Source organism: Micropterus dolomieu, linkage group LG04, assembly GCF_021292245.1.
Source record: "Micropterus dolomieu isolate WLL.071019.BEF.003 ecotype Adirondacks linkage group LG04, ASM2129224v1, whole genome shotgun sequence".
In the NCBI taxonomy this organism is placed as follows: Eukaryota; Metazoa; Chordata; class Actinopteri; order Centrarchiformes; family Centrarchidae; genus Micropterus; species Micropterus dolomieu.
Window position 1 is genome coordinate 6,046,851 of NC_060153.1, and position 20,335 is coordinate 6,067,185.

At 39.4% G+C, this 20,335-nt stretch overlaps 2 protein-coding genes across 15 annotated transcripts; both read left to right on the forward strand.

Annotated features, from left to right (window-relative positions):
- Positions 1 to 802: 802 nt before the first annotated feature.
- On the forward strand, positions 803 to 12,112 carry LOC123969583 (oxysterol-binding protein 1-like). Of its 14 annotated transcripts, none has more exons than XM_046047126.1 (20): positions 803 to 959; positions 1,947 to 2,117; positions 2,396 to 2,604; positions 2,791 to 2,953; positions 3,100 to 3,211; positions 3,307 to 3,505; positions 3,620 to 3,734; positions 3,865 to 3,928; positions 4,023 to 4,190; positions 4,292 to 4,537; positions 4,810 to 4,930; positions 5,583 to 5,686; positions 5,851 to 5,946; positions 6,452 to 6,636; positions 6,776 to 7,002; positions 7,153 to 7,191; positions 7,405 to 7,452; positions 8,088 to 8,126; positions 8,915 to 9,106; positions 9,209 to 12,112. In XM_046047126.1, the coding sequence occupies exons 2-19, from the start codon at positions 1,984 to 1,986 to the stop codon at positions 9,055 to 9,057; spliced, it is 2,412 nt and encodes an 803-aa protein (XP_045903082.1). In that variant the 5' UTR covers positions 803 to 959; positions 1,947 to 1,983; the 3' UTR covers positions 9,058 to 9,106; positions 9,209 to 12,112. The 14 variants fall into 14 exon arrangements, with proteins under 14 accessions (XP_045903082.1, XP_045903085.1, XP_045903081.1 ...); XM_046047129.1 differs by having other exon boundaries at positions 9,212 to 12,112; XM_046047125.1 differs by having other exon boundaries at positions 8,915 to 12,112.
- Positions 12,113 to 13,583: 1,471 nt separating this feature from the next.
- casp3a (caspase 3, apoptosis-related cysteine peptidase a) lies at positions 13,584 to 19,506 on the forward strand. Its single transcript, XM_046047902.1, has 6 exons — positions 13,584 to 13,856; positions 14,234 to 14,373; positions 17,178 to 17,306; positions 17,443 to 17,618; positions 17,745 to 17,856; positions 17,958 to 19,506. Exons 1-6 carry the CDS (start codon positions 13,792 to 13,794, stop codon positions 18,185 to 18,187), a joined length of 852 nt encoding a protein of 283 aa, XP_045903858.1. The 5' UTR covers positions 13,584 to 13,791; the 3' UTR covers positions 18,188 to 19,506.
- Positions 19,507 to 20,335: the final 829 nt, after the last annotated feature.

Sequence of the window (20,335 nt, forward strand, 5' to 3'; positions counted from 1 at the left end):
AAACGGGTTCAGTTGTAATTAATTTTAAAGTATTTCAAATGAAAGTATTTATCCAAAGAAAGTTCACATGCATTTGGTTTCTGATATTAAGGAAGAGTTGACAAATTGTATTTGGCTTTTTTAACTTGTGGTTTTACAACAAACTGGCAAAAATTAAAACAGTGGGAAAACACCCAGAAGATGAACATTTCCAGTATAGTTTTATAATAGTTATGTTAAACATTATACATGAATACACAATTTGGTTGTTTTTTGTTTGTTTTTTACAGGAAGTGATAGTGTTGCTTTATGATCACAAGTTGCATATAATAATGTCATTGTTGGCCTTTGAATAAAGTTAACCAACAGCAAATTAGAGAGACGTTAATGTGCAGCTCACAGTTTACATTAGACACGGTCTGAAATAGGCTGGATTTTTTTGAACAATAGATGTCAGCCCTCACATAGAAATGATGGGTGATAACCGATTACTTGCAGGGCGTCCCCCTCAATTTAAAAGACAAGGATTCATTATTTTATTTTTAATAAAATTAAATTGTAACTAAAACATGAAGCATTTACTTTTTCTTAAAAAAATAGTGTTGATATTGAGCAGGCAACTTTATTGTTATTAAATTATTGATACATTAAGTAATTGTTTTACTACTACCGAACAAATTCGCACATTCGTTCAGATGATCAAATAACCATCAAGACTCAGTATGAGAATTATTTGATAATTTTTTTTAATTTTGCTAAGCCTGCAAGTTGTTTTTTCTTTTGTTTTGTCTGAGATCGTGCCTGTCCTCAGCGGAACTAACGTTGACGGCAACGGGGCTCAACGAACGTTTTTTTGTTGCACAACCTGTAGCAAAGTATTGTGCTTGAAAGTGGTTAGCAAAGCTAACACTAGCGAGCTGACATCGCTTCATTCAACACGACATGCACGCCATTCATAGCTAAAGTCTTGCGCGGAAAGGGTAAGTGTCACGAAAATGACCATGTCTTAATGTCACTTAAAATATCTGACAAATAAACGGAGAGTTGTACAGCTAATAAATGATCTTTAGCATCGTCTACGACGTGTCATGCTGTGTGACAGCTTCCTGTTTAGCTAGCAGCGAGCTTAGTGACGGACACTGTTTTAAGTAGCTTTGAATATTTGGAACTGGTTTCTTGTTCCTCGAAGTACCTTACGATATCCCGGCTATGTTTACTTGACACTTGTATGCCATCCTGGAAAATAACTGGTAGGTTAAGATGACTGTTATCGGTAGTGAGCTGTGTTTTCTGAGTATTTCAGAGTTGCCGTTACAGTGCAGTAACGTTAAACGTTAGCTAAACATATTATTAACGTTAAGTTTCTGTAGGAGTCATGTCAGCACGCCATCATTTGTTGTTAAGTTAACGTATGTTGCCGTTTCCTCGTTCACGTTGAATCCGAGCTAAATAGCACAGCGGCATTATAGAAACAGCCCGGTGTGCTAAGTTAATTCATTTTTGGGGGCTACTATAGGTTCAACTAACGTTAACGTTACCTAGCTAACGTTCATAGGTGTTCATAGGCGTGAAACAACATTGTCAAACGGTCACCAACGTGACCAAGTGCAGGCAGCGTTGAGAGGTTACTATTTATGTGTAGATTTAACGTCCACTAAATGATTTATAAGGTAAGTAATATTTGTTGATGTTAATCATTTTCTTCCATTTTCGAGAACTAGAAAGTTAAACTAACACACCATTGCGCCTTTATAAAGCTAACGTATTAATTATGTCATAATAGGATGATACTCTGAACTTATGAATCTAGTCAAAACGTGTTGACACTAACAAGCCAATGTAGTCTTTGATGGAGTGTCTGTAGCAACCAAAATACCTTTTTGTGCATAGATTTCATGCGACAAATGTACTTTGAAATATCAACACAAATACAAATCTTAACTAGTTTTATTTATTATTTCCCACAGGCTCTAACTTCACCCAGTGAAACCACAGCCTGTTGTGATGTCGGAGCCTAAGCCCCCTACTCCAACCCCTGGAGACACTTACAAGGGTTGGCTCTTCAAATGGACTAACTACATTAAAGGCTACCAGAGACGCTGGTTTGTTCTGAGCAATGGACTGCTGTCTTATTATAGGTAAGTTACATGAATATGACGGACTTTGCAATGATATGTAATGAATTTAGAGGGTTTTGTCCTGGCTCAACAGAAAGCCAAAGTGGTGCCTAATGGAGGGGGCAGGTACCACCCATCCCTTAGGTTGTTAACTTTTGAATTTCATAAGCAGTAACCCACAGTACTCGCAATTTTGAGGAAATATACAATTGCCTTACAAAAAAAACATTTACTTCACCAAACGGGGGTTTGGAAACTCCACAACTGATATTCTTGACTTCACTCTGTTTCGTCCTCAGGACCCAGGCAGAGATGGGTCACACATGCCGAGGCACCATCAACTTGGCCACAGCCAATATTGCAGTGGAGGACTACTGCAATTTTGTCATTTCCAACGGAGGGGCGCAGACCTACCACTTGAAGGCCAACTCCGAAGTAGAGCGCCAACGATGGATCACTGCTCTGGAGCTCGCCAAGGCTAAGGCCGTCCACATGCAGGCTGAATCTGGTGAGAGGGAAAACAAATATGTTGGAGAATGCTAGAGACAGAATATGAGAATTCATAGGGAAATCTAAACAGTGTATGCAGCAGCACCTATGCCAGGCACAAACATGTATTTCTCTGGGTGTGAAGCATTTTCTCATAAGATGTCTTCGTTTTTGGTCATATTATATTCTCTGTTGTCTGCCTCAGATGACTCGGGTGACGATTGTCCTGCAGTGCCCCCGTCCTCAGGACAGGGTGGAGGCTGCCGTAACTCGGAAGTCCAGTCCACACTACGCACACTCAACAGTAAGGTGGAGGACCTCACCACCTGCAACGATCTTATTGTCAAGCATGGGTCTGCCCTCCAAAGGTATTGGTCATCAGACTTTGCGGTTTGATTACTTTAGGGAAAAAAACAATAATATCCAAAGAAAATGAGGGTGATTGTATTTTTTTGTTTTGTGTGCCTGTTTATTTGTTTCTTCCTTCATTCATTCCTTTCTTCCACACACACAGGTCTTTGTCAGAACTGGAGGGGATTCGTATCGGAGGGGACATGGGGGAAAAGATTAGACAAGTTACAGAGAGAGCCACTCTTTTCAGAATCACATCTAATGCTATGATTAATGTAAGTCACCCCAAGTGTTAATTGCTGAGGAATGCACATCATTGTTGTTGACTCTTCTGCTGATGTATTGCTCTTGTTTTTGTATTCTCCCCAAGGCATGTAGAGACTTCCTGTCCCTGGCCCAGAGCCACAGTAAGCGCTGGCAGAAGGCCTTACAGGTTGAAAGAGACCAGAGGATACGGCTGGAGGAGACTCTGGAGCAGCTGGCCAAACAGCACAACCACTTGGAAAGAGCTTTCAGAGGAGCTACAGTTCTGCCCCCTTCATTCAGCAATCCGGCTTTAGGTAACAAAGGTACAACTCTCAACCCCAACTGAACTGTTCACCATGCCATGTACCTGCGCCAGTCAGCTGAGGTCAGTTGAGCCATTTAGTCACTTATTCTTTCACGTTCTCTCTTGACTGTAGCAGGCGTTTCAGGAAAAGGTGATGCCAGTGATGAGGACGATGACAATGAGTTCTTTGATGCTATGGAAGACCCAGCAGAGTTTATTACTGTCCCTGCTGACCCCAAGTATCACAGGTTATTAATTGTCTGTCTTTTTCAGATGTCAGTGATTTTTATTTATTTATCTCAACCTTGAAATTTTCTCTCCTTGTGTACTGATTTTTTTGTTTTTAAGTTTATGCTTTCTTGTTTATCTTTCCACCAGGAGATCTGGCAGCAATGTTAGTGGGATCAGCAATGAGACAGGAATGGACGATCAGTCGATAAATGTGTGTACAGTTTGTATTGACTTGTCTTCTTCTCTGCTTGTCAACATGCCACAGTCACCTGACCCTTAAGGCTGTTTTCCTTCTCCTCTACCAGTTTGATGAACAGTCTTTGGCATCCAATCCAGAGTCTCCACAGTCCCTTGAGCTAGAGTCAGTTCGACAAAGACGGACTCGCATCCCCGACAAGCCCAACTATTACCTCAATCTGTGGAGCATCATGAAGAACTGCATTGGAAAGGAGCTCTCAAAGATACCAATGCCTGTAATAAACATGTGCTCTTGTTGGTATCCAAGTGGCCTTTCCTCGTAAGAGTAATCAGAAGTAATCGGACTTCTTCTCTCTGTGCCTTTTGTACCTACTAGGTGAATTTCAATGAGCCTCTCTCAATGCTGCAACGTCTGTCTGAAGACTTGGAGTACTACGACCTGCTGGATAAGGCTGCTAAGTGTCAGAGCTCTCTAGAGCAGATGTGTTATGTGGCCGCTTTCACGGTCTCTTCCTACTCCACCACTGTTTACCGCACAGGAAAACCCTTCAATCCTCTGCTGGGAGAAACGTTTGAGCTTGACCGGCTAAAAGAGTGTGGGTACCGCTCCCTCTGTGAACAGGTATGTCGAAAACAACACTGGAAATCATTGTAAATTGTAACCTACTGTGAAAAGGAAGCACCACACATGGAACACGTGACTTATGCAGACTATGGTTGGTTCTGTTCAGACTGAAATGTATCGGTTTCACTACAGGATCAGATTCCAGTTCTGAAAATTAAACAAGTTCGGCATGTTGAGCATGTTTGTTCGCTTGAGTAGTTCCAAGCCATCGCATAATTGTGATGATCAAATCTTGACTTTATCTCTTCACTTCTCTCGTCTCTTCTCAGGTGAGCCACCACCCACCTGCTGCAGCTCACCATGCCATCTCTGAAAAGGGCTGGAGCCTCAGACAAGAAATTACCCTGGCCAGCAAGTTTCGAGGGAAATATCTCTCTATCATGCCTTTGGGTGAGTGCATGCAGGCTGAATTGCAGGCCTGAAGAGTACATATTTTGAGTCAGTGTGAAAAAAGTATGTTAGTTTGAATGCAGGAGGGTGAAATGTTTTGACTTCATGTTTGGGTTAATCTTGTTGAACCTGGAGCTTCAGAATATGAACAGTAAAAGAGAGCTAGCAGAATTGACCCCTCACTAGTCATAATTTTTAATTGGGGAAAATGGATTGTGTGCATTTCTGAGCACGTCTGTTTGTGTAGCTGAAAGGATAAAAGCAGAACAGAGGAGATATAGTATGGCTGGGAGTTTAGTGTGAGTTCTAGTTATTTTTATTTATTTTTTTACTTGTAAAATGAGGACACAACTAGCTAGTCTGGCAAGCTCCAGCAATCTTACCTTTCATTACAGCGTACAATAAAGTGCCACCCTGCTAATACTGGTGTGACTGCTGCTTACAGTCATGCTAGTTTTTCCACAGTTAGTCAGTGCATAGGTCACCAATGTGGCTGTCACTGCGTAGATCTTTAAAATAACCTTTTTCCCCCTGCTCACTATCCTATGAACCTTAGTATGTACTATAACATAGAATATAATGTTTATATTTTGGGTGGGCAGGTTAAAAATGACCACTGCCAGCTCTAACATTGTTCCCTCTCTATCCCTAGGTTCTATCCAGTGTATATTTGAGAAAAGCAACAATCACTACTCTTGGAAGAAAGTGACTACAACAGTACACAACATCATTGTTGGAAAATTATGGATTGACCAGGTAAATTTAAAGCTGACCAAGCCTTAATACCAATACCAACTACTTGAGGATAGATAAATGACAGAGATGTCCTTATAAAACCTTTTGCTTATCATTTTTCTAGTTTTATCCTTTAAGTCTTCAACAACAAAATATTTTGTCTCTTCCTTTTTGTCCCCTTCCAGTCAGGTGAGATAGATGTGGTGAACCACAGGACAGGAGATCGCTGCCACCTCAAGTTTGCTCCCTACAGTTACTTCTCCAGAGATGTACCAAGAAAGGTGGTTCTTTTTCTTTATATTGTTCTTTTTTATTAAATAGCACTTACTGTGTGTATAGCCAGAGCGGATATGCTTCTTTACAGGAAGACGCGTTTGTTTATTTTTTTTAAATAAAGTAGAATTTATGGCAGAGCTGGTGTGTGTGTGTGTGTGTGTGTGTGTGTGTGTGTGTGTGTGTGTGTGTGTATAATTGCACTAGATTGTAAAGGTGTACTTAGGGCTGAGCGATATGGCCAAAAATGTTATCGCGATTAAAAAAATTTAATGTAATTCGATATCGATAATTATCACAATAAATGTCAAATCATTATTTCTTTCAAGTTTAAAGGCTGATTTTTGCTCCTGATTGAAAGTTTCTTTATGGTCAGAACACGACAAACACTTTCCAAACAGTTTGTTAAATAATAAATAAATAAATGTCAAATATGCTTTGGTAAAATTATGCATTTCCTACCGTAGTCTCTTTGGGTACACTCTTAACTGGAAATCTGTGTTTGTCTCTCAGGTAACGGGAGTAGTAACGGATAAGGATGGGAAGGCCCATTACGTGCTATCAGGTACGTGGGATGAGAAGATGGAGTTTTCCAGGGTAATGCAGAGCAGTAAAGGCGAGAACGGCACTGAAGGCAAACAAAGGACTGTCTATCAGACCCTCAAAGCCAAAGAAATCTGGACAAAGAACCCTTTACCGTGAGTTACAGTTTTAAAGAAGATTGGTAGTATTGGGAAAGTTGAAAGTGCTTTTAAACAAATGGAACTATAGAGGTAGGGCAGCGTGTAAATTATTGTAGCTTTGTGCCACTGATCTTTCATGGTGATGACTTTACAGAGAGGGAGCAGAAAACATGTACTACTTCTCCTCACTGGCCTTGACACTCAATGAATTTGAAGAGGGAGTGGCGCCAACAGACAGTCGACGACGCCCTGACCAAAGGTTAATGGAGGACGGCCGTTGGGATGAGGCCAACGCAGAGAAACAGAGGCTAGAAGAGAAACAGCGCACCACCCGTCGAGAAAGGGAGAGGGAGGCTGTCACAGCCAGCACACCTGAGGAAGGTAAAAAAAAAATAGAAGGAAATCAGCTTTGTTTTGGAGTTTATCTATTTGTCTTGTGTTTATGTCCAGTGTTTTTCTATCCATTCATCTTTTTGTCCACTTTGTCTGTCTTGGAATACCTTGTCTACCTGTCTCTGTCTCAACCCTAAGCAGTCACTGAGGATTCAATCAATGATTCACCCTTAAAAAGCAAGTACTCTTCTTATAGTCTTTCCCCACCCTTGATCTACACTATATAGCAACTCTAGATGCAAAGACACTGTGTGTGTGTGTGTGTGTGTGTGTGTGTGTGTGTGTGAGAGAGAGAGAGATATGAAGGTGCTAAATATCTTCATCATCATGCATCACTCATTCACATCATTCACCTTTTTCCATCCCTTAATCCATTTCTGTTCCATTTAGCTGATGCAGGGGAGTCTGGCACAGAAGCAAATGAGGTTTCTGATGAAAGCAAGTATCACTTCCCAGCTTTACATAATATTTACTTTTAAATGTGCTTTGTGTAGCATTTTAACAGAGCAGTGAGTGAAAAATGCCTTGTTTCTCAATACTAGTGGTGTCAGAGTAACTGAAACAAGTGTAATTTGTGGAGAAATAAACTAGATTTTTGTTACATGCTGTTTGGAACTAAACACCCAAGACTCCCCCTCTAGGCATCTTCAACTGTACAGGTTGAAAGAGGCCACAGACTACTCAATACCGGTTTGACTTCACTATATTTTTCATCAGCCTCTACACTGCCACCAAGTCAGATAAAATCGCCTGTTAGTTTTACGCCAACAAAATGAAATTGCTTTGCGGCACAAATGGGAAGAGGGCAGTTTAGTGCAGACAACGATGGCAAGAAAAATCTTACAGCTAAGAAGCTGAGATCCTCTTTGTGTGTATGTGTTAGATGTCAAAACCTGTCCTGTCTATTGCCGTTTTGTTTATAGTTAGTATATTTGGCTGTCAGTGTTTTTGACACGCCGAGTTGGTTTAAGATGCTACACACAACACTTCTAAAATGAACATAAACATGCATTATGTGTGAATTTTGGATTGAGTTGTGGATTTACATCTCTTTTTTTTGTGCTGGTGTTCAGCTGACACAGAGGACTCTTCCCCTCATACACCTGTTGCATGCAAGTAGCCCCTTACATTTCACTCTCTGTTCTTCTTTGTGTCTTCATATCATACCCAATCTTTTATGTCCTAACTCGCAAAGATTCATCCGTAATTCTTCTATTTTCAGCCCCTTATGGACCATCACTCTTCCCTTATCTAAGCAAGTATTCTGATCATGACGTAAAACATACAGTGTGAATTTTTATTCAAATTCAAGTAATTGAATTGAATCTAGATAAAGAACTCCTGTTCATTTTTTATCATATCCTCTTTACATCCTTTGCAACTTAGTGGAAGGCAAGGAAGGTCCTTATGGAGCTCAAGTCAAAAGCAAGTAATCGTATCAGCGTTGCTCTGATATCATCCCCTGTTTTTTTTGTCTTTTTGTTATTTAGATTTGTGTTGGTAGTCTTTAGGGAACCCTATAGAAGACTGTAGCTGACTGTAGAATTGGTACAAACATAATACTTGAGTATTTTAGAGTAGTCATTGATCAGTATACTGTGGTCTTGTGGTCCCAGTTGTGAGCCTTATTCTCTCCACATGGCAGAGGAGAAAATTGGTGGTTTCATTGAGCACTCATCTATAACCCGCCTCCTTTGTTTTGTTTTCGGTTTGAATAAGGTGCATCTGAAGACCAAGCGATCGGAAACATTAAATACCTCTATCTCTTAGTCAACCATCTGAGAGCATGTCAGCTTATTTTAAGCATGATGTGTTGTCATGGCTCAGTGGCTTCCCAAACCTCACCTAGGGTCCCTTTGAATTTTCTTCTTGGTAAAAGATTTTCTTTCTCTTCATTTAGCCCCCCATCAAGAAAACTACCAAGCACTGTGGTTTGAGAAGTTAGACGACCCCGTATCCGGAGAGACCTTGCACGTCTACAAGGGCGGTTACTGGGAGGCGAAGGAACAAGGCAAATGGGACATGTGCCCGGACATCTTCTGATCCCAGCCGAGTCAGCCCGTTTTCCTCCGTGGTGTACAAATGAGAAGAGGTAAACTACCTTACATCAGCTAAAATAGGGAATCAAGCCTGACATCAACCTATCTAAGTCCATAACTTGAACTGATCACCCCACTTGGCTCCCCTTTTCCAGCAGTGATTTGCTCAGGATGAAGGGCATCTGGACTTCACCCTCAACGTAGATGCAATGCACATCGTAGCATTGTTGTAACATCGTAGCTGATTAGTGTTCAGCGTTCTCTCTCTCACTGCCTCTCACACACTGATGTTTATCTTGATCTTTGTCTACTGCCTGTTCTTTGGTATCACCTTTTGAGTTGCATTTGGCAACAGGTTATTCTGGTAATGTCATTATGCATTTTTCTTTACTTTCAAAGGCGTAATTCATCCAGGTGATGTCTTACAATAACCATGGTTTGCTTAGATATAGTAAGCTAACATGTCATTTATGTGTTTTGTTTTTGTTGTGCATTCTGGATTCTGATTATATTAGCCATGAATGTATTGCAGCTTCACCAGCACAGCAACACTGTAAGTCAAAGTTTAGTCATACCCAACTTTTTAAATAGTTCACACAGTAAATATTCATTGTACCAGTTTCAGACCACATCAGGTGCATAAATGCACGGGATTCAGTGGTTCTGACAAAGAAGAGGAAGTAAAAACAATAATTTTTGGACTGATATAAAATAATAAATGTCACAAACACTAAGACATGATACAGAGTTTGCCTTTGAATTTATGGTGATTTGCGGTGCTACTTTAATTTCTGAAGTGAAACAACTATACCTACATATTAGCCTTTTTTCATTTTTGCACTTGACTAGTTCAAAATCTCGTGATTTTCTTTTTTCTTTTACCCTGATATTCCACCGATCCCCCTATATAATACATGGTAGTGGTGAAGAGACGTGAAAGGTCATTATGATTATGCCTCTCCTCATATATTGGCCTGGTAACGTCTGTTGTGGTGACCGATTTTTCTGATTCTGGGTCTTTAAATAGCTGCAGACGACAAGCTTTTTAAAAAAAAAAGTTTTTTACTATAAGAATGACAGTTAATAATGGCATTTCTGTGTGTACCACATTCATTTTAAAAGAATATATCTTTATTTCATATGATAGCATAGTGAATGCTATATGAACAAAAATAGAGGCACCAAACAAATCTGTAAGTACCAATGGAATAATGAAATAAATTAAAAAAATACCAACAGCACTTTTGCTAATAATGGGGGGGGGGTATTCACATTGGGTTTTTTTTTTTTTCTTCAACAATCAATTTTGAAGAATAACTTAACACTAAATCCACTTGTTTGGACGAGGAAGTTACATGTAGAGTTTCTCTACTACACTGTAAATTGATCCTGTTCACATTCTATAGTGTTTATTACAACAGAAGTTACTTTTGTTTTTAGAGGGAAAACCCAATAATCCTATCCTCTAGACCCCCCGCAAAACCACCCCCCGATATATGGGTGGCAGATGCATTTTCTTTTGTATTTGTGAAGGGGGCATGTTCAAGCTGAAACTGTCTCTGTAAAGAGTGTAGCTGTTTATCATGTAATTGAGAGCAAGATCCTAATATAATGAAATCATATTGACTCCAAGAATGACTCTAATGCTTAAGTTTAAGATAAAATGTGCTATCAAGTCTATTTTCATTCTCCACCCAAGCACACAAGAGCCTAAAGTTTGTGCTCTTAATGATGCTTGGATCGCCTCTAACAGTTGTGCTTTCAAAGTAAATGTCGAGACGCACCATTTAAACAGTCGAGGTTGATTTAAGAGCAGCAGAGCTGTGCTCCAAGTTGTCACTGAGCTGTGTGCTGATTCTACTGGCTGGATGATTAGTGAAGTGAAAGGAAATGCGAGGTGTTTTTGTCTTCCTGGTTTCCTTTTAAATGTACTGATCATAGCTTTAATCTTGATTTAGGTTATTTTAGTATTTCATGTGTTGGGAGTGTAGATGTATAAAAGACAGCAATAAGAGTGCCTCAGTGCGTATGTACATGTGGCACAAAATGAAATGCGTGAAGCGGGGAACGCTAAAACTGCAAATACTAAAATCTGTCATTGTATTCATCTCTGTTGATGATATGAGTGTAAGGACTGTGCGGTTGATGGAAATCAAATGTTTATTTTATATTCAAGTGTACTTAAAAGGAGGACACTGAAGATCACAAAACATAATGTTGCAAATATTTCTGTGTAAATATAATAAATAGTGACGTAATTGTGATAACTGGTTATATTAGAGAATCTAATGGCGGTGAAGCACTTTTATTTCTTTTTCTTTTTTATTGTTTTCTCAGAACTGGATGCATTTTCATTGTCTGAGCTGAGAGTACCATGTTACCACAAGTCACCCTCTACCAGATATGATAGCTTTATTTTAAATATTAATTTCTTTTGGTCTGAACCATCCCTTACTCTGATCTACTGTCATTCCATACATCATTTAAACAGATGATGTTGTGTTATGATGAGTGTGTTGTGAGGAATATACAGCTTAAATTACAGAACGACTTTACAGGTTTCTGTCTGTCCAGTCTTTTTAGACAAAAATAATCCTGTCTCCACTGTTCAAAATTGCATAGCCGCATTATTCAATCTGTGTGTTTTTAACTTCTTTCTTAAGTTTCCTTTTTTACCCCTTTTATTGTTTCCAGCTATTTTTTTTTTGCCCCTGCACTGTGGAGATTGTCACTCTCGACGATGCCCCAACTTCCCACAATTGGTAAAAATTGACTGTAGGTGTTCTTGCACTTCCGTACAATATATCCATTATTTATCATGCCCTATGTGATTTGACTTTTTGATGTTGGCTACTGAAGATTTGTCATTTTGTGAGTTTGTTTTGAAAACCTTTCCTAAACCATGTTCAGTAATTGCAAACGTGTGTCCATTAGTTAAAATATGCAGCTGTATGGACTCACTGTTCTGAGCATACTTTTCACCTTTTCTGTCCTTCAATGCAGTTTCTTAGCAGGATTGTGTTAGAGGTTGACAATATTAAAGTCTTAATGGAAATGAAGAGCATGTCTTTGCTGTTTTTGATTTTCCCAAACAAAGCATCTCAAAATGGTTTCTTTTTGGTTTTGAAAAGATTTTTCTTAAATCATGCTTAAACCTGTGTATAGACAGTATAAACCACATTAATTAGTGATGTCTGTGTAGTTACTCTGGTTTTAGGCAAAAATTTAGTGAGGCTAGACTAGCTTATGGCCTCTAATGAGAAGTGAGCCAGTGTGCACAATTTTATATATTACACCTGTGCTTTTCGTACTTTGACATATCAAAATGTCCTCTGGGAAAGACGCCTATGGTTAAAGCTGCATTAGGTCTCCTTTTACGGTCAGTTGTCACATTGTCACCATCAGTTGTGGAAGAAGTACTCAGATCCTGCAATGCCTTGTTGTAAAAATACCCTATTACAAGTCCTGCTACTAACATTTAAGTAACAAATAAAACTAGAGGTACTATAAGCAAATATATTCTGAAGTATCAAAAGTAAATTGACTCATGCAAAATGGCCACTTTCAGAGCATTATACTTTATTAATGGCTCATTACTGATGCTTTAATATGGAGCTGGTGGCGCTAGCTGTCATGCATTAAAACATTTTGACACAACAAACAGTACAGTAAAATCAGAAACAGGGCTTTATTTTCCCTGGGAATTTGGGGAAGCTTAGGGACCTGGGGGATTTTACAGCCTGAAACTGAAATTTTGCCACAGTGGGTATTTTACAGGGTATTTTCTTTAGCATTTCGAGATGTATTCTATTTAAATTTGACTCACTTTATGCCAACAAAATTACATTTTCACATTTCAGTACCAGCATTGTGATCCACAGCAGTGTGGAGAAGCAGCTTAGAAATATCTTAAAAACAGCAGACAACTTTCTCCAAATTAATCTACTAAATACAATATAAAAATCCAAATAATCAGACATTTTTAACAGAGTTCCCTGTTCGTTTTTCTTCGGTAGTTCTAAAACCCTAGCTCCGCCCCTCATCAGAGGAGTTTGTATTACACGCCTCTCACACGGCAACGACGCTGAAGTTAGCTTACGATTCGGCAGTTTTTTTTGTGAAAATGAAAAAAGGACAATTTCACTGCTTTTTCTCCACATGCAGGCCACATTAGACCAGGTCCAGACACAAAACCACTACACCTAGAGATCAGGTCCAGATCTTTCACGAAATAAAAAAAGGCTTCGAGGAATAATCTAGTCCAGATTTGAGAGCTCTAGGTAACGTTACAGTGGTTTTGGATCTGGACCTGTGGTCTGCATGTGAAGAAAAGGCAGTGAAATTGCCCTTTTTCATTTTCACAAATAGAATTAAAGTTTTTCAAATCAAAAAAAGTGTTTCAGACAGCGTTAAGGCTTTGCCTAAAATGCATAACAGCTTCCAGTAAGTTAACGTCAGTTAACTTTCACTTAATTATCCCTTAACTGCCGAATAGGAAGCTAACTTCAGCGTCGTCACACGGCAGGCGTGGGAGGATAAAACGAGTGCATCTCCGCATGACATCAGCATCTTTGTTTACTGGTCAGGCGATGCTAGCTTATATCCCCTAGTGTGTACGATTCTATATGCATTAGCACTTAGCATCAGTTCTCTGCGCGGGTTCCCTGTTTATCAAACAGGGTGTGTGTTATTTCACTGCGTGATTTTGGGGTGAATTAGCTTATTTAACGTAACAAATATGTCTGCAAACGCAGCTGGACCCGGAGAAGATTTCATAGACGCAAGGAGAGGCGATGGACAAGAGTGAGTGACGGTTAATTAGCTAGTTTATCGATCTTTATCTGTCGCAGCTTATTGTTGTCCAGCACATTGTTAGCGGATAGTGAAGAGGAAGCCGTTCGTCTTCATTAATTTCCCATATTACTGTGGACCCTGTTATTAGCATATCAGTGCACCCGCTAGCTAATATATTAGCTGCTGTTTGTAATTCTGTTAACTGTTTTAGCAGCGAGTGATTATATGATGCATTAATGCAGGCCTGTTATACTTAATGTTACTCACTCTTTAAATGCTTCCTCCCCATTTAACATGAGCTCTTCCTCGGTCCTGTTTACCTAAATATCGCGTTGTTATCTCTTCTATCTAAATTCTAGACCGTGTTATGGTTTGTTGTCCCTCAGGTCAGAGGGGTCTTTGTCTGCCTCTGCCCCTATGGACGTGGACGCCAAGCCCAACTCCCACAGCTTCAGATACAGTCTTAACTTCCCCAGCATCGGCCAGTGCATCATCATCAACAACAAGAACTTTGACCGGAAAACGGGTATTTATTTTGTTTTGGGGGGCCTGACTGGGGTCTAGTTTATTTTCAGTTGAAAATCAACAAAATGAAACTGATGTGAATACATGTTACCACTGTAAAAGAGTATATTTGACACAGAACCAGGTTAAATGTAATATCTGATGTCATATTTGTGCTGAAACTGTAGAACAAAAAAATAATTTATGTATCAATCTATCATTGTAATTTAAATAGTAAATACCCTTGGGTTTTTGACTGTAATCAGTCGAAATAACTAAGGAGCCCATGATATGCATTAGGCACTTTTGTTTGTTTTGTTATATTCTATCCGATGGCTCACATGTACACTGTTAAAACTTTAATTAGCAGTTAAAAGTTAGCTGGCAGTAGAGGTTCCCAGTTGGTGTACACACACTTCTCTGTTTGGTGCAAGGAGATCCCTTGGTTGAGCAGCAAGTGCTTGATTAGGTTGAGCTCCATGGTGAGATCTCTAGGCGGTGGGGCTCACCTTCCTTCTGTCTGGTGGCAAATTTGTGTTGGGGAGATGGACTTGTGATTATTTGTGGTGTTTCTCTGTCCTTCTGCAACTTAGCTGTTTGCTCCACCACGTTGTAAACGGCAGGACCGATTTATATACAGTATATAGCCTGGAGTTGTGTGAGCTCCATGAACGTTCTTTATACAGAAACAAGTCAAAGTTACCTTTTAGTGGAGGTAACAGTAAAGTGAGGCTTTGCTTCTCGGTAACACCAGCTTGGTGTACAACAAGGCAGGTCAGTCATGTAGCATCTACACCTTCATGAGAGGATAAGTGTGCTGGGGGACCCAATTTACACTTTTACACTTGTTGCTGTGGATTCCATGTAACGACATCCCATGCCAGTTAATTAGAAGTTCAAGTTGGCTCTGTGGCTGTCTTTAGTTTGCCTTGGCCTTTAACCCTTTAGAGAGAGTGAGAACGAGCAGGCAGGTGTACTAATCCTTGTGTATGCATCCTTGCATTTGATAACGTAAGGCAATTACATTTCCTAGTGCAGCGTACTGATTGTGCTTTAAGAAGATCAGCTACCCATCTGACCTGCATTATGATTTGACATGCATGACATGAGTTTGATGTGGAAGTCCAAATAACTTGGATTTCCTGGTAGTCTTGCTTTAGGGAGGCAGGGTACAGAAGGAAAGCCATTACAGCTATACAGCCATTCCTCTTTTTTTTTTGTGAAGACCATGTCTAGCCCTTAAGGATCTATAGTGCAATGTTTATTCAGCGCTTGCTTCTCTGAGGATATAAAGGCTGTCTACAATAGTTGAAGATACTGTATGAAACATAAAGAGCCTCTATTATTTAGCTGAGATGACATCGGATATCAATGCAAGCGAACACAGCTTCAGTCTGTTCTTACAGAGCATCAGAGTTCCTGTATGATGACCTTGTTTTGTTGTCAGACCTGTGTTTGACAAACCCATCTAGCAGGACTTACTGAGTACACATGACTGCTTGATCTACAAACAGTGTAATGTTCCATGAGTAAGTACATCAAATGAGTGGGGAAAACATCAGCAGTGGTTGAACCTGTATTGCCAGGTCCAGTTCATTGTGTCCAACTGTTCAACCAAAAAAAGATTTGTGCACACTTGGATGTACCTCTGTAATCCCCCACACCCCAAGAAAATTGGATGTTGCAATGTTGGGCCATAAGTGAAAGCCAGATCAAAACTCAGTCCAGCAAGATGCACTTGTTATTTATTATGTAAATCTTTTTTCTTTTTTTTTCAAAATACTAAATTTATCAAACGCATACCTAACCCGCATTGGACCTCACACCCCACCTTAATCGCCACAGGTGCTGCTGGATGAATTCATGAGCAGAATTCTCACACACCCGATGTACACCTGATATTAAAATGTGATCTGTATCCGTTATCTGGATATCAAACGATCCAATCTTGCCTTTGTGTTTACACCTGGTATTTTTTATGCTTTCTTGTTGCCCTCATTGAGATCAGATCTGTCCTCTAGAGCAAAACCTGCCACTGTTGTGTGTGTGTGTTTACATTTATTTGGGCAAACGATCATTAATATGCACATGGCTAATGTTGGCTTTGTGTGTGAGAGAGAGAGAGAGAGAGATGTGGAGGCCTTTTACATTTTGTTGGTGGCTGTCATGCATCCATATTCTGCTGAAATGCACACACAGTGTGTGATAATGTGATTATTTGTAAGGACGATTTGCACTGCTGTTTAAGAAATAAGATTTTTGTTTTGGTGATAACTCTCCGCCGTGCTGTTTGCCCTTTGCATCAGCTGGACTAAGTTGGTGTTTTATTTTTGTTTCGGAGCTTGAATTGTCATGGTAACTTTTGCAGCACAACAGGAGAGGACACAAAACGTTAGGCTGGTAGTTTGCTTTTTCCCCCAGCAAGAGAAAGGAAGCCAGAGAGCCACTGTTAAACGTAATGGTTGGGAAAGGTCAGACTTTCTCCAGTACTAGCTACCTATTTGGTTATTTATGGTGAAGGGGGGGTCATGAATTTTCCACCAGTTACTCAGGGAGGCTCAAGGAAACATTTTTGTAGCTCAGGAGAGGGTGTGCCGACCTAAATCCATGGCTCTGTGTGGCACGTAAACAAAATACCCAGTGTAAAATAATACAGACTAATGAAAACATTTTTCACATGGCTGAATCCAATGGGAAAAAGGTTTTCTAGTGTTTTTGCCAAAACAAGGTGTAAAAACATGAAATTAAATGTATTACTGCATCTTTGGCACCTGCTGCTGTTTGATTATCAGCTATTGATTATCATTCTCTGCTTTGTTTTTAAAGGCATGAATCAACGAAATGGTACAGATGTCGATGCAGCCAACGTGATGAAAGTGTTTACAAAGTTGGGTTACAAAGTGAAGATTTACAATGACCAGACAGTTGATCAGATGAAACGTGTTTTAACTTTTGGTAAGTTTGGTGCGGAATTCATACAGAACCACCCTACAGTGTGCACACACAACACAAATGAATACTAAGTCTCCAAACTATTGACTCTTGTCACCTGCTGTTTGGTACACAATCTTTTAAATTTCCGTATTTTCAGTGTCAAAGGAAGATCACAGCTGCCACGCTTCATTTGTCTGTGTTCTGTTGAGTCACGGTGATGAGGGTGTGTTTTTTGGTACGGATGGCTCCATAGAGCTCAAGTACCTCACATCACTTTTTCGAGGCGATCGCTGCAAGTCGCTGGTGGGAAAGCCCAAACTCTTCTTCATCCAGGTACTGTAAGAGTTTTAATTATTTTATTTTTTATTTATCTCTTTATGCACTAACTTGTGGGCTTTGCATACAGTGAGTGTCCAACCTCTAACCAGGTCTTGTTTTGTTTGTGTGCGCATTGAGTAGGCTTGCAGAGGCACTGATCTGGATGCAGGCATTGAAGCAGACAGTGGAGAAGATGGCGTTACCAAGATTCCTGTAGAAGCTGACTTCCTCTATGCCTTCTCTACAGCCCCAGGTTAATACTTATACACACAATCGCAAGTCTCCTTTTATACTTATTACCTTTTTATTTATTGCATTGATACAGCCTTTATTACATCACTCATCCATCTACAGGATATTACTCATGGAGGAATACTATGACCGGGTCCTGGTTCATCCAGTCACTGTGTGATATGATCAGCAAATATGGAAAAGAATTGGAGCTCCAGCACATCATGACACGAGTGAACCACAAGGTGGCAGTAGAGTTTGTGTCTGTCTCCAATTCACCAGGCTTTGATGCAAAGAAACAAATCCCATGCATTGTGTCAATGCTGACCAGAGAGATGTATTTTTCTCCTTGATGTTGTCTCTACTTCAGAAGACTTCAGCCTCGCCGGCCTTCATCTGCAGAAGAAAGGCTTGAGCATGTGCATGGGTTGGTGTTTGTAAATTATTTTAGTTTACACTTCCTGACTGGATATCTCTTGAAACCTCAGCTTACATATTTCTGGGAGAGTAGATTTGATGCAAAGTCGCTGTCACATTTCACAAGCTTGTCTGGGATATAAGGCATTAAAATGTTTATCCCTGCAGGAAAACTATTTGTATTCTATTCTAAAAAAAAAAAAAAAAAAAAAAGTAACCTTAAAAAACATTTATTTTTTTTAAACAATGTCAATGTAAAATTAAAGACTAAAATAACATTGAAAAATAATTAATCTGAAGATAAAAGGTAATTGAGTAATTCCATATTCACAATTTGCTACCAGTAGAGGCCTCTTTGTTGTTTACATTGTATACATTTCAGGGAGAAACATTGGCGCTAGTTTGATAGGAAGTTTGACCTTCTATATTTGTTCAATCATGAAACCATAGATGGGCTTCCTGCCTTCCAGCATCAGCATTGTTATGAGTCAGCTGTTTATTTGAACTCAAGTGGGATCATTTTGTCTTTTTTTACATCCTTTGTTATCTTTTTTTAATCTAGTGACATTTGGCATTAACAATCATTCAATGAATTTGTACCTAATGAGTTGTGTGAAGCCTAAATGGATGCTATACTGACTCTCAGTAGGTAAATTAAAAGGATAATGTTGTGTTGCAAATTCTGGAGCATCCACCCAACTATCCTGTGTTTTTGTTTTTAAAGCTCAGAATGCAATTTCTTGAGGTTTTTCTAAATATGGATTTCTTTGAATGAACTGTTTGTAATTGTCCTCAAATTAGTGGAGGTCAAGCTCCATATCATGCATTAGTAAAGCCAGCACACTAGCACGATGCTTTTAATTGGGGCACGTTTTGAGAAATCATTTAGAGCACAACTTTACATTTCATATTTGGCATTAGTGCATGTATTATCATGTGGTTTTTAAAGAGACAATTAGAAAAAAAAATGATGCTTTTTCACTTTTAATTGATGGTTACAGTCAACTTAAATCATTTCCAATGGAGCCATGAGTGAAACTTTCATATGTAACCATCAGCTTTGAGAGATTCAAAAGCTCAATTTGGTGGTCTTCTTATCCAGGTCCACTGACTGTCCAGTGTTTAAGTCATATCAATGTAAAGATTTTGCTGTGAATGTCACTTTTTGGCTTTTGTGTGTTATCACTATTTTGTTAGCTGCCACACTGAGGTTGCTATAATGTTTCTCCTGAAAAATAAAGACCACTTTTCATTATTCTGTGTTATAGTGTTATTGATTTTGCTATTGGCTCTTACACATTAACAGTAGTATAGATCATCAACATCCAGAGATATAAAGTTAAAGTGCTCACAGTCTCATAAAGTCTTGCGTTCATATCTTGTACTCAACCAGAGTTATTCTCTACAAATACAGTAAAGGGCCTACTTGTGTACTCGTCTTGATTGTAAACAGGCAGGATTATTCCAGATTTGGCATGCCTGGAGGTGAGAAGGACTGGGCCACCAGATCCTGAGGCTCGGCGCCAAATAAAACTTGGCCTCAGATTCCGTCACTGCCAGCACAGACGCATTTAACCTAAACTAGCTTACCAAACAACATGCCACTTACTACCTGTTGGATGTACTGAATACAAAGGCTCACAGCTGTCACTTCTCACCTAAATACAGCAACAGTATATATAAATATATATATATATATATATATACCTCTAGGTTAGCAATTGTAAATGACTTTGGATAAAAGCGTCAGCTACGTGAGTAAATGTAGCGTAAAGATTAGGTATTGAGTCAACAAATCTGCACCTCAATGTTAACACCTGAGGCAACTAATATACAAGCATGACATGTACACAACATTGTCACATGCCATTATTAGTGCAATTTGTGTGCAGCCATCAATTAATCTGCCAATTATTTTCTAAATTGATCAATCATTTGGTCTTTGAAAAATTACAAAACTTTGAAAATGTTTATCTTAGAGCCCAAGGTGACATCAAGCGTCTTGTTTAGTCTGACTAGTTCAAAGCCCCAAACTACAATGTACTATAATGTAAGACCAAGAAAATCAGTCAGTTCCCAGATTT

Bases quoted from the DNA above. Each gene is read 5' to 3' on its own strand.
- LOC123969583 (XM_046047125.1), top strand. From the start codon at position 1,984: ATGTCGGAGCCTAAGCCCCCTACTCCAACCCCTGGAGACACTTACAAG. The intron at 3,212-3,306 runs GTAAGTCACCCC...ATTCTCCCCAAG, and splicing joins CATCTAATGCTATGATTAAT to GCATGTAGAGACTTCCTGTC. The intron at 3,506-3,619 runs GTACAACTCTCA...TCTTGACTGTAG, and splicing joins TCCGGCTTTAGGTAACAAAG to CAGGCGTTTCAGGAAAAGGT.
- casp3a (XM_046047902.1), top strand. From the start codon at position 13,792: ATGTCTGCAAACGCAGCTGGACCCGGAGAAGATTTCATAGACGCAAGG. The intron at 17,619-17,744 runs GTACTGTAAGAG...CGCATTGAGTAG, and splicing joins CCAAACTCTTCTTCATCCAG to GCTTGCAGAGGCACTGATCT. The intron at 17,857-17,957 runs GTTAATACTTAT...ATCCATCTACAG, and splicing joins TGCCTTCTCTACAGCCCCAG to GATATTACTCATGGAGGAAT.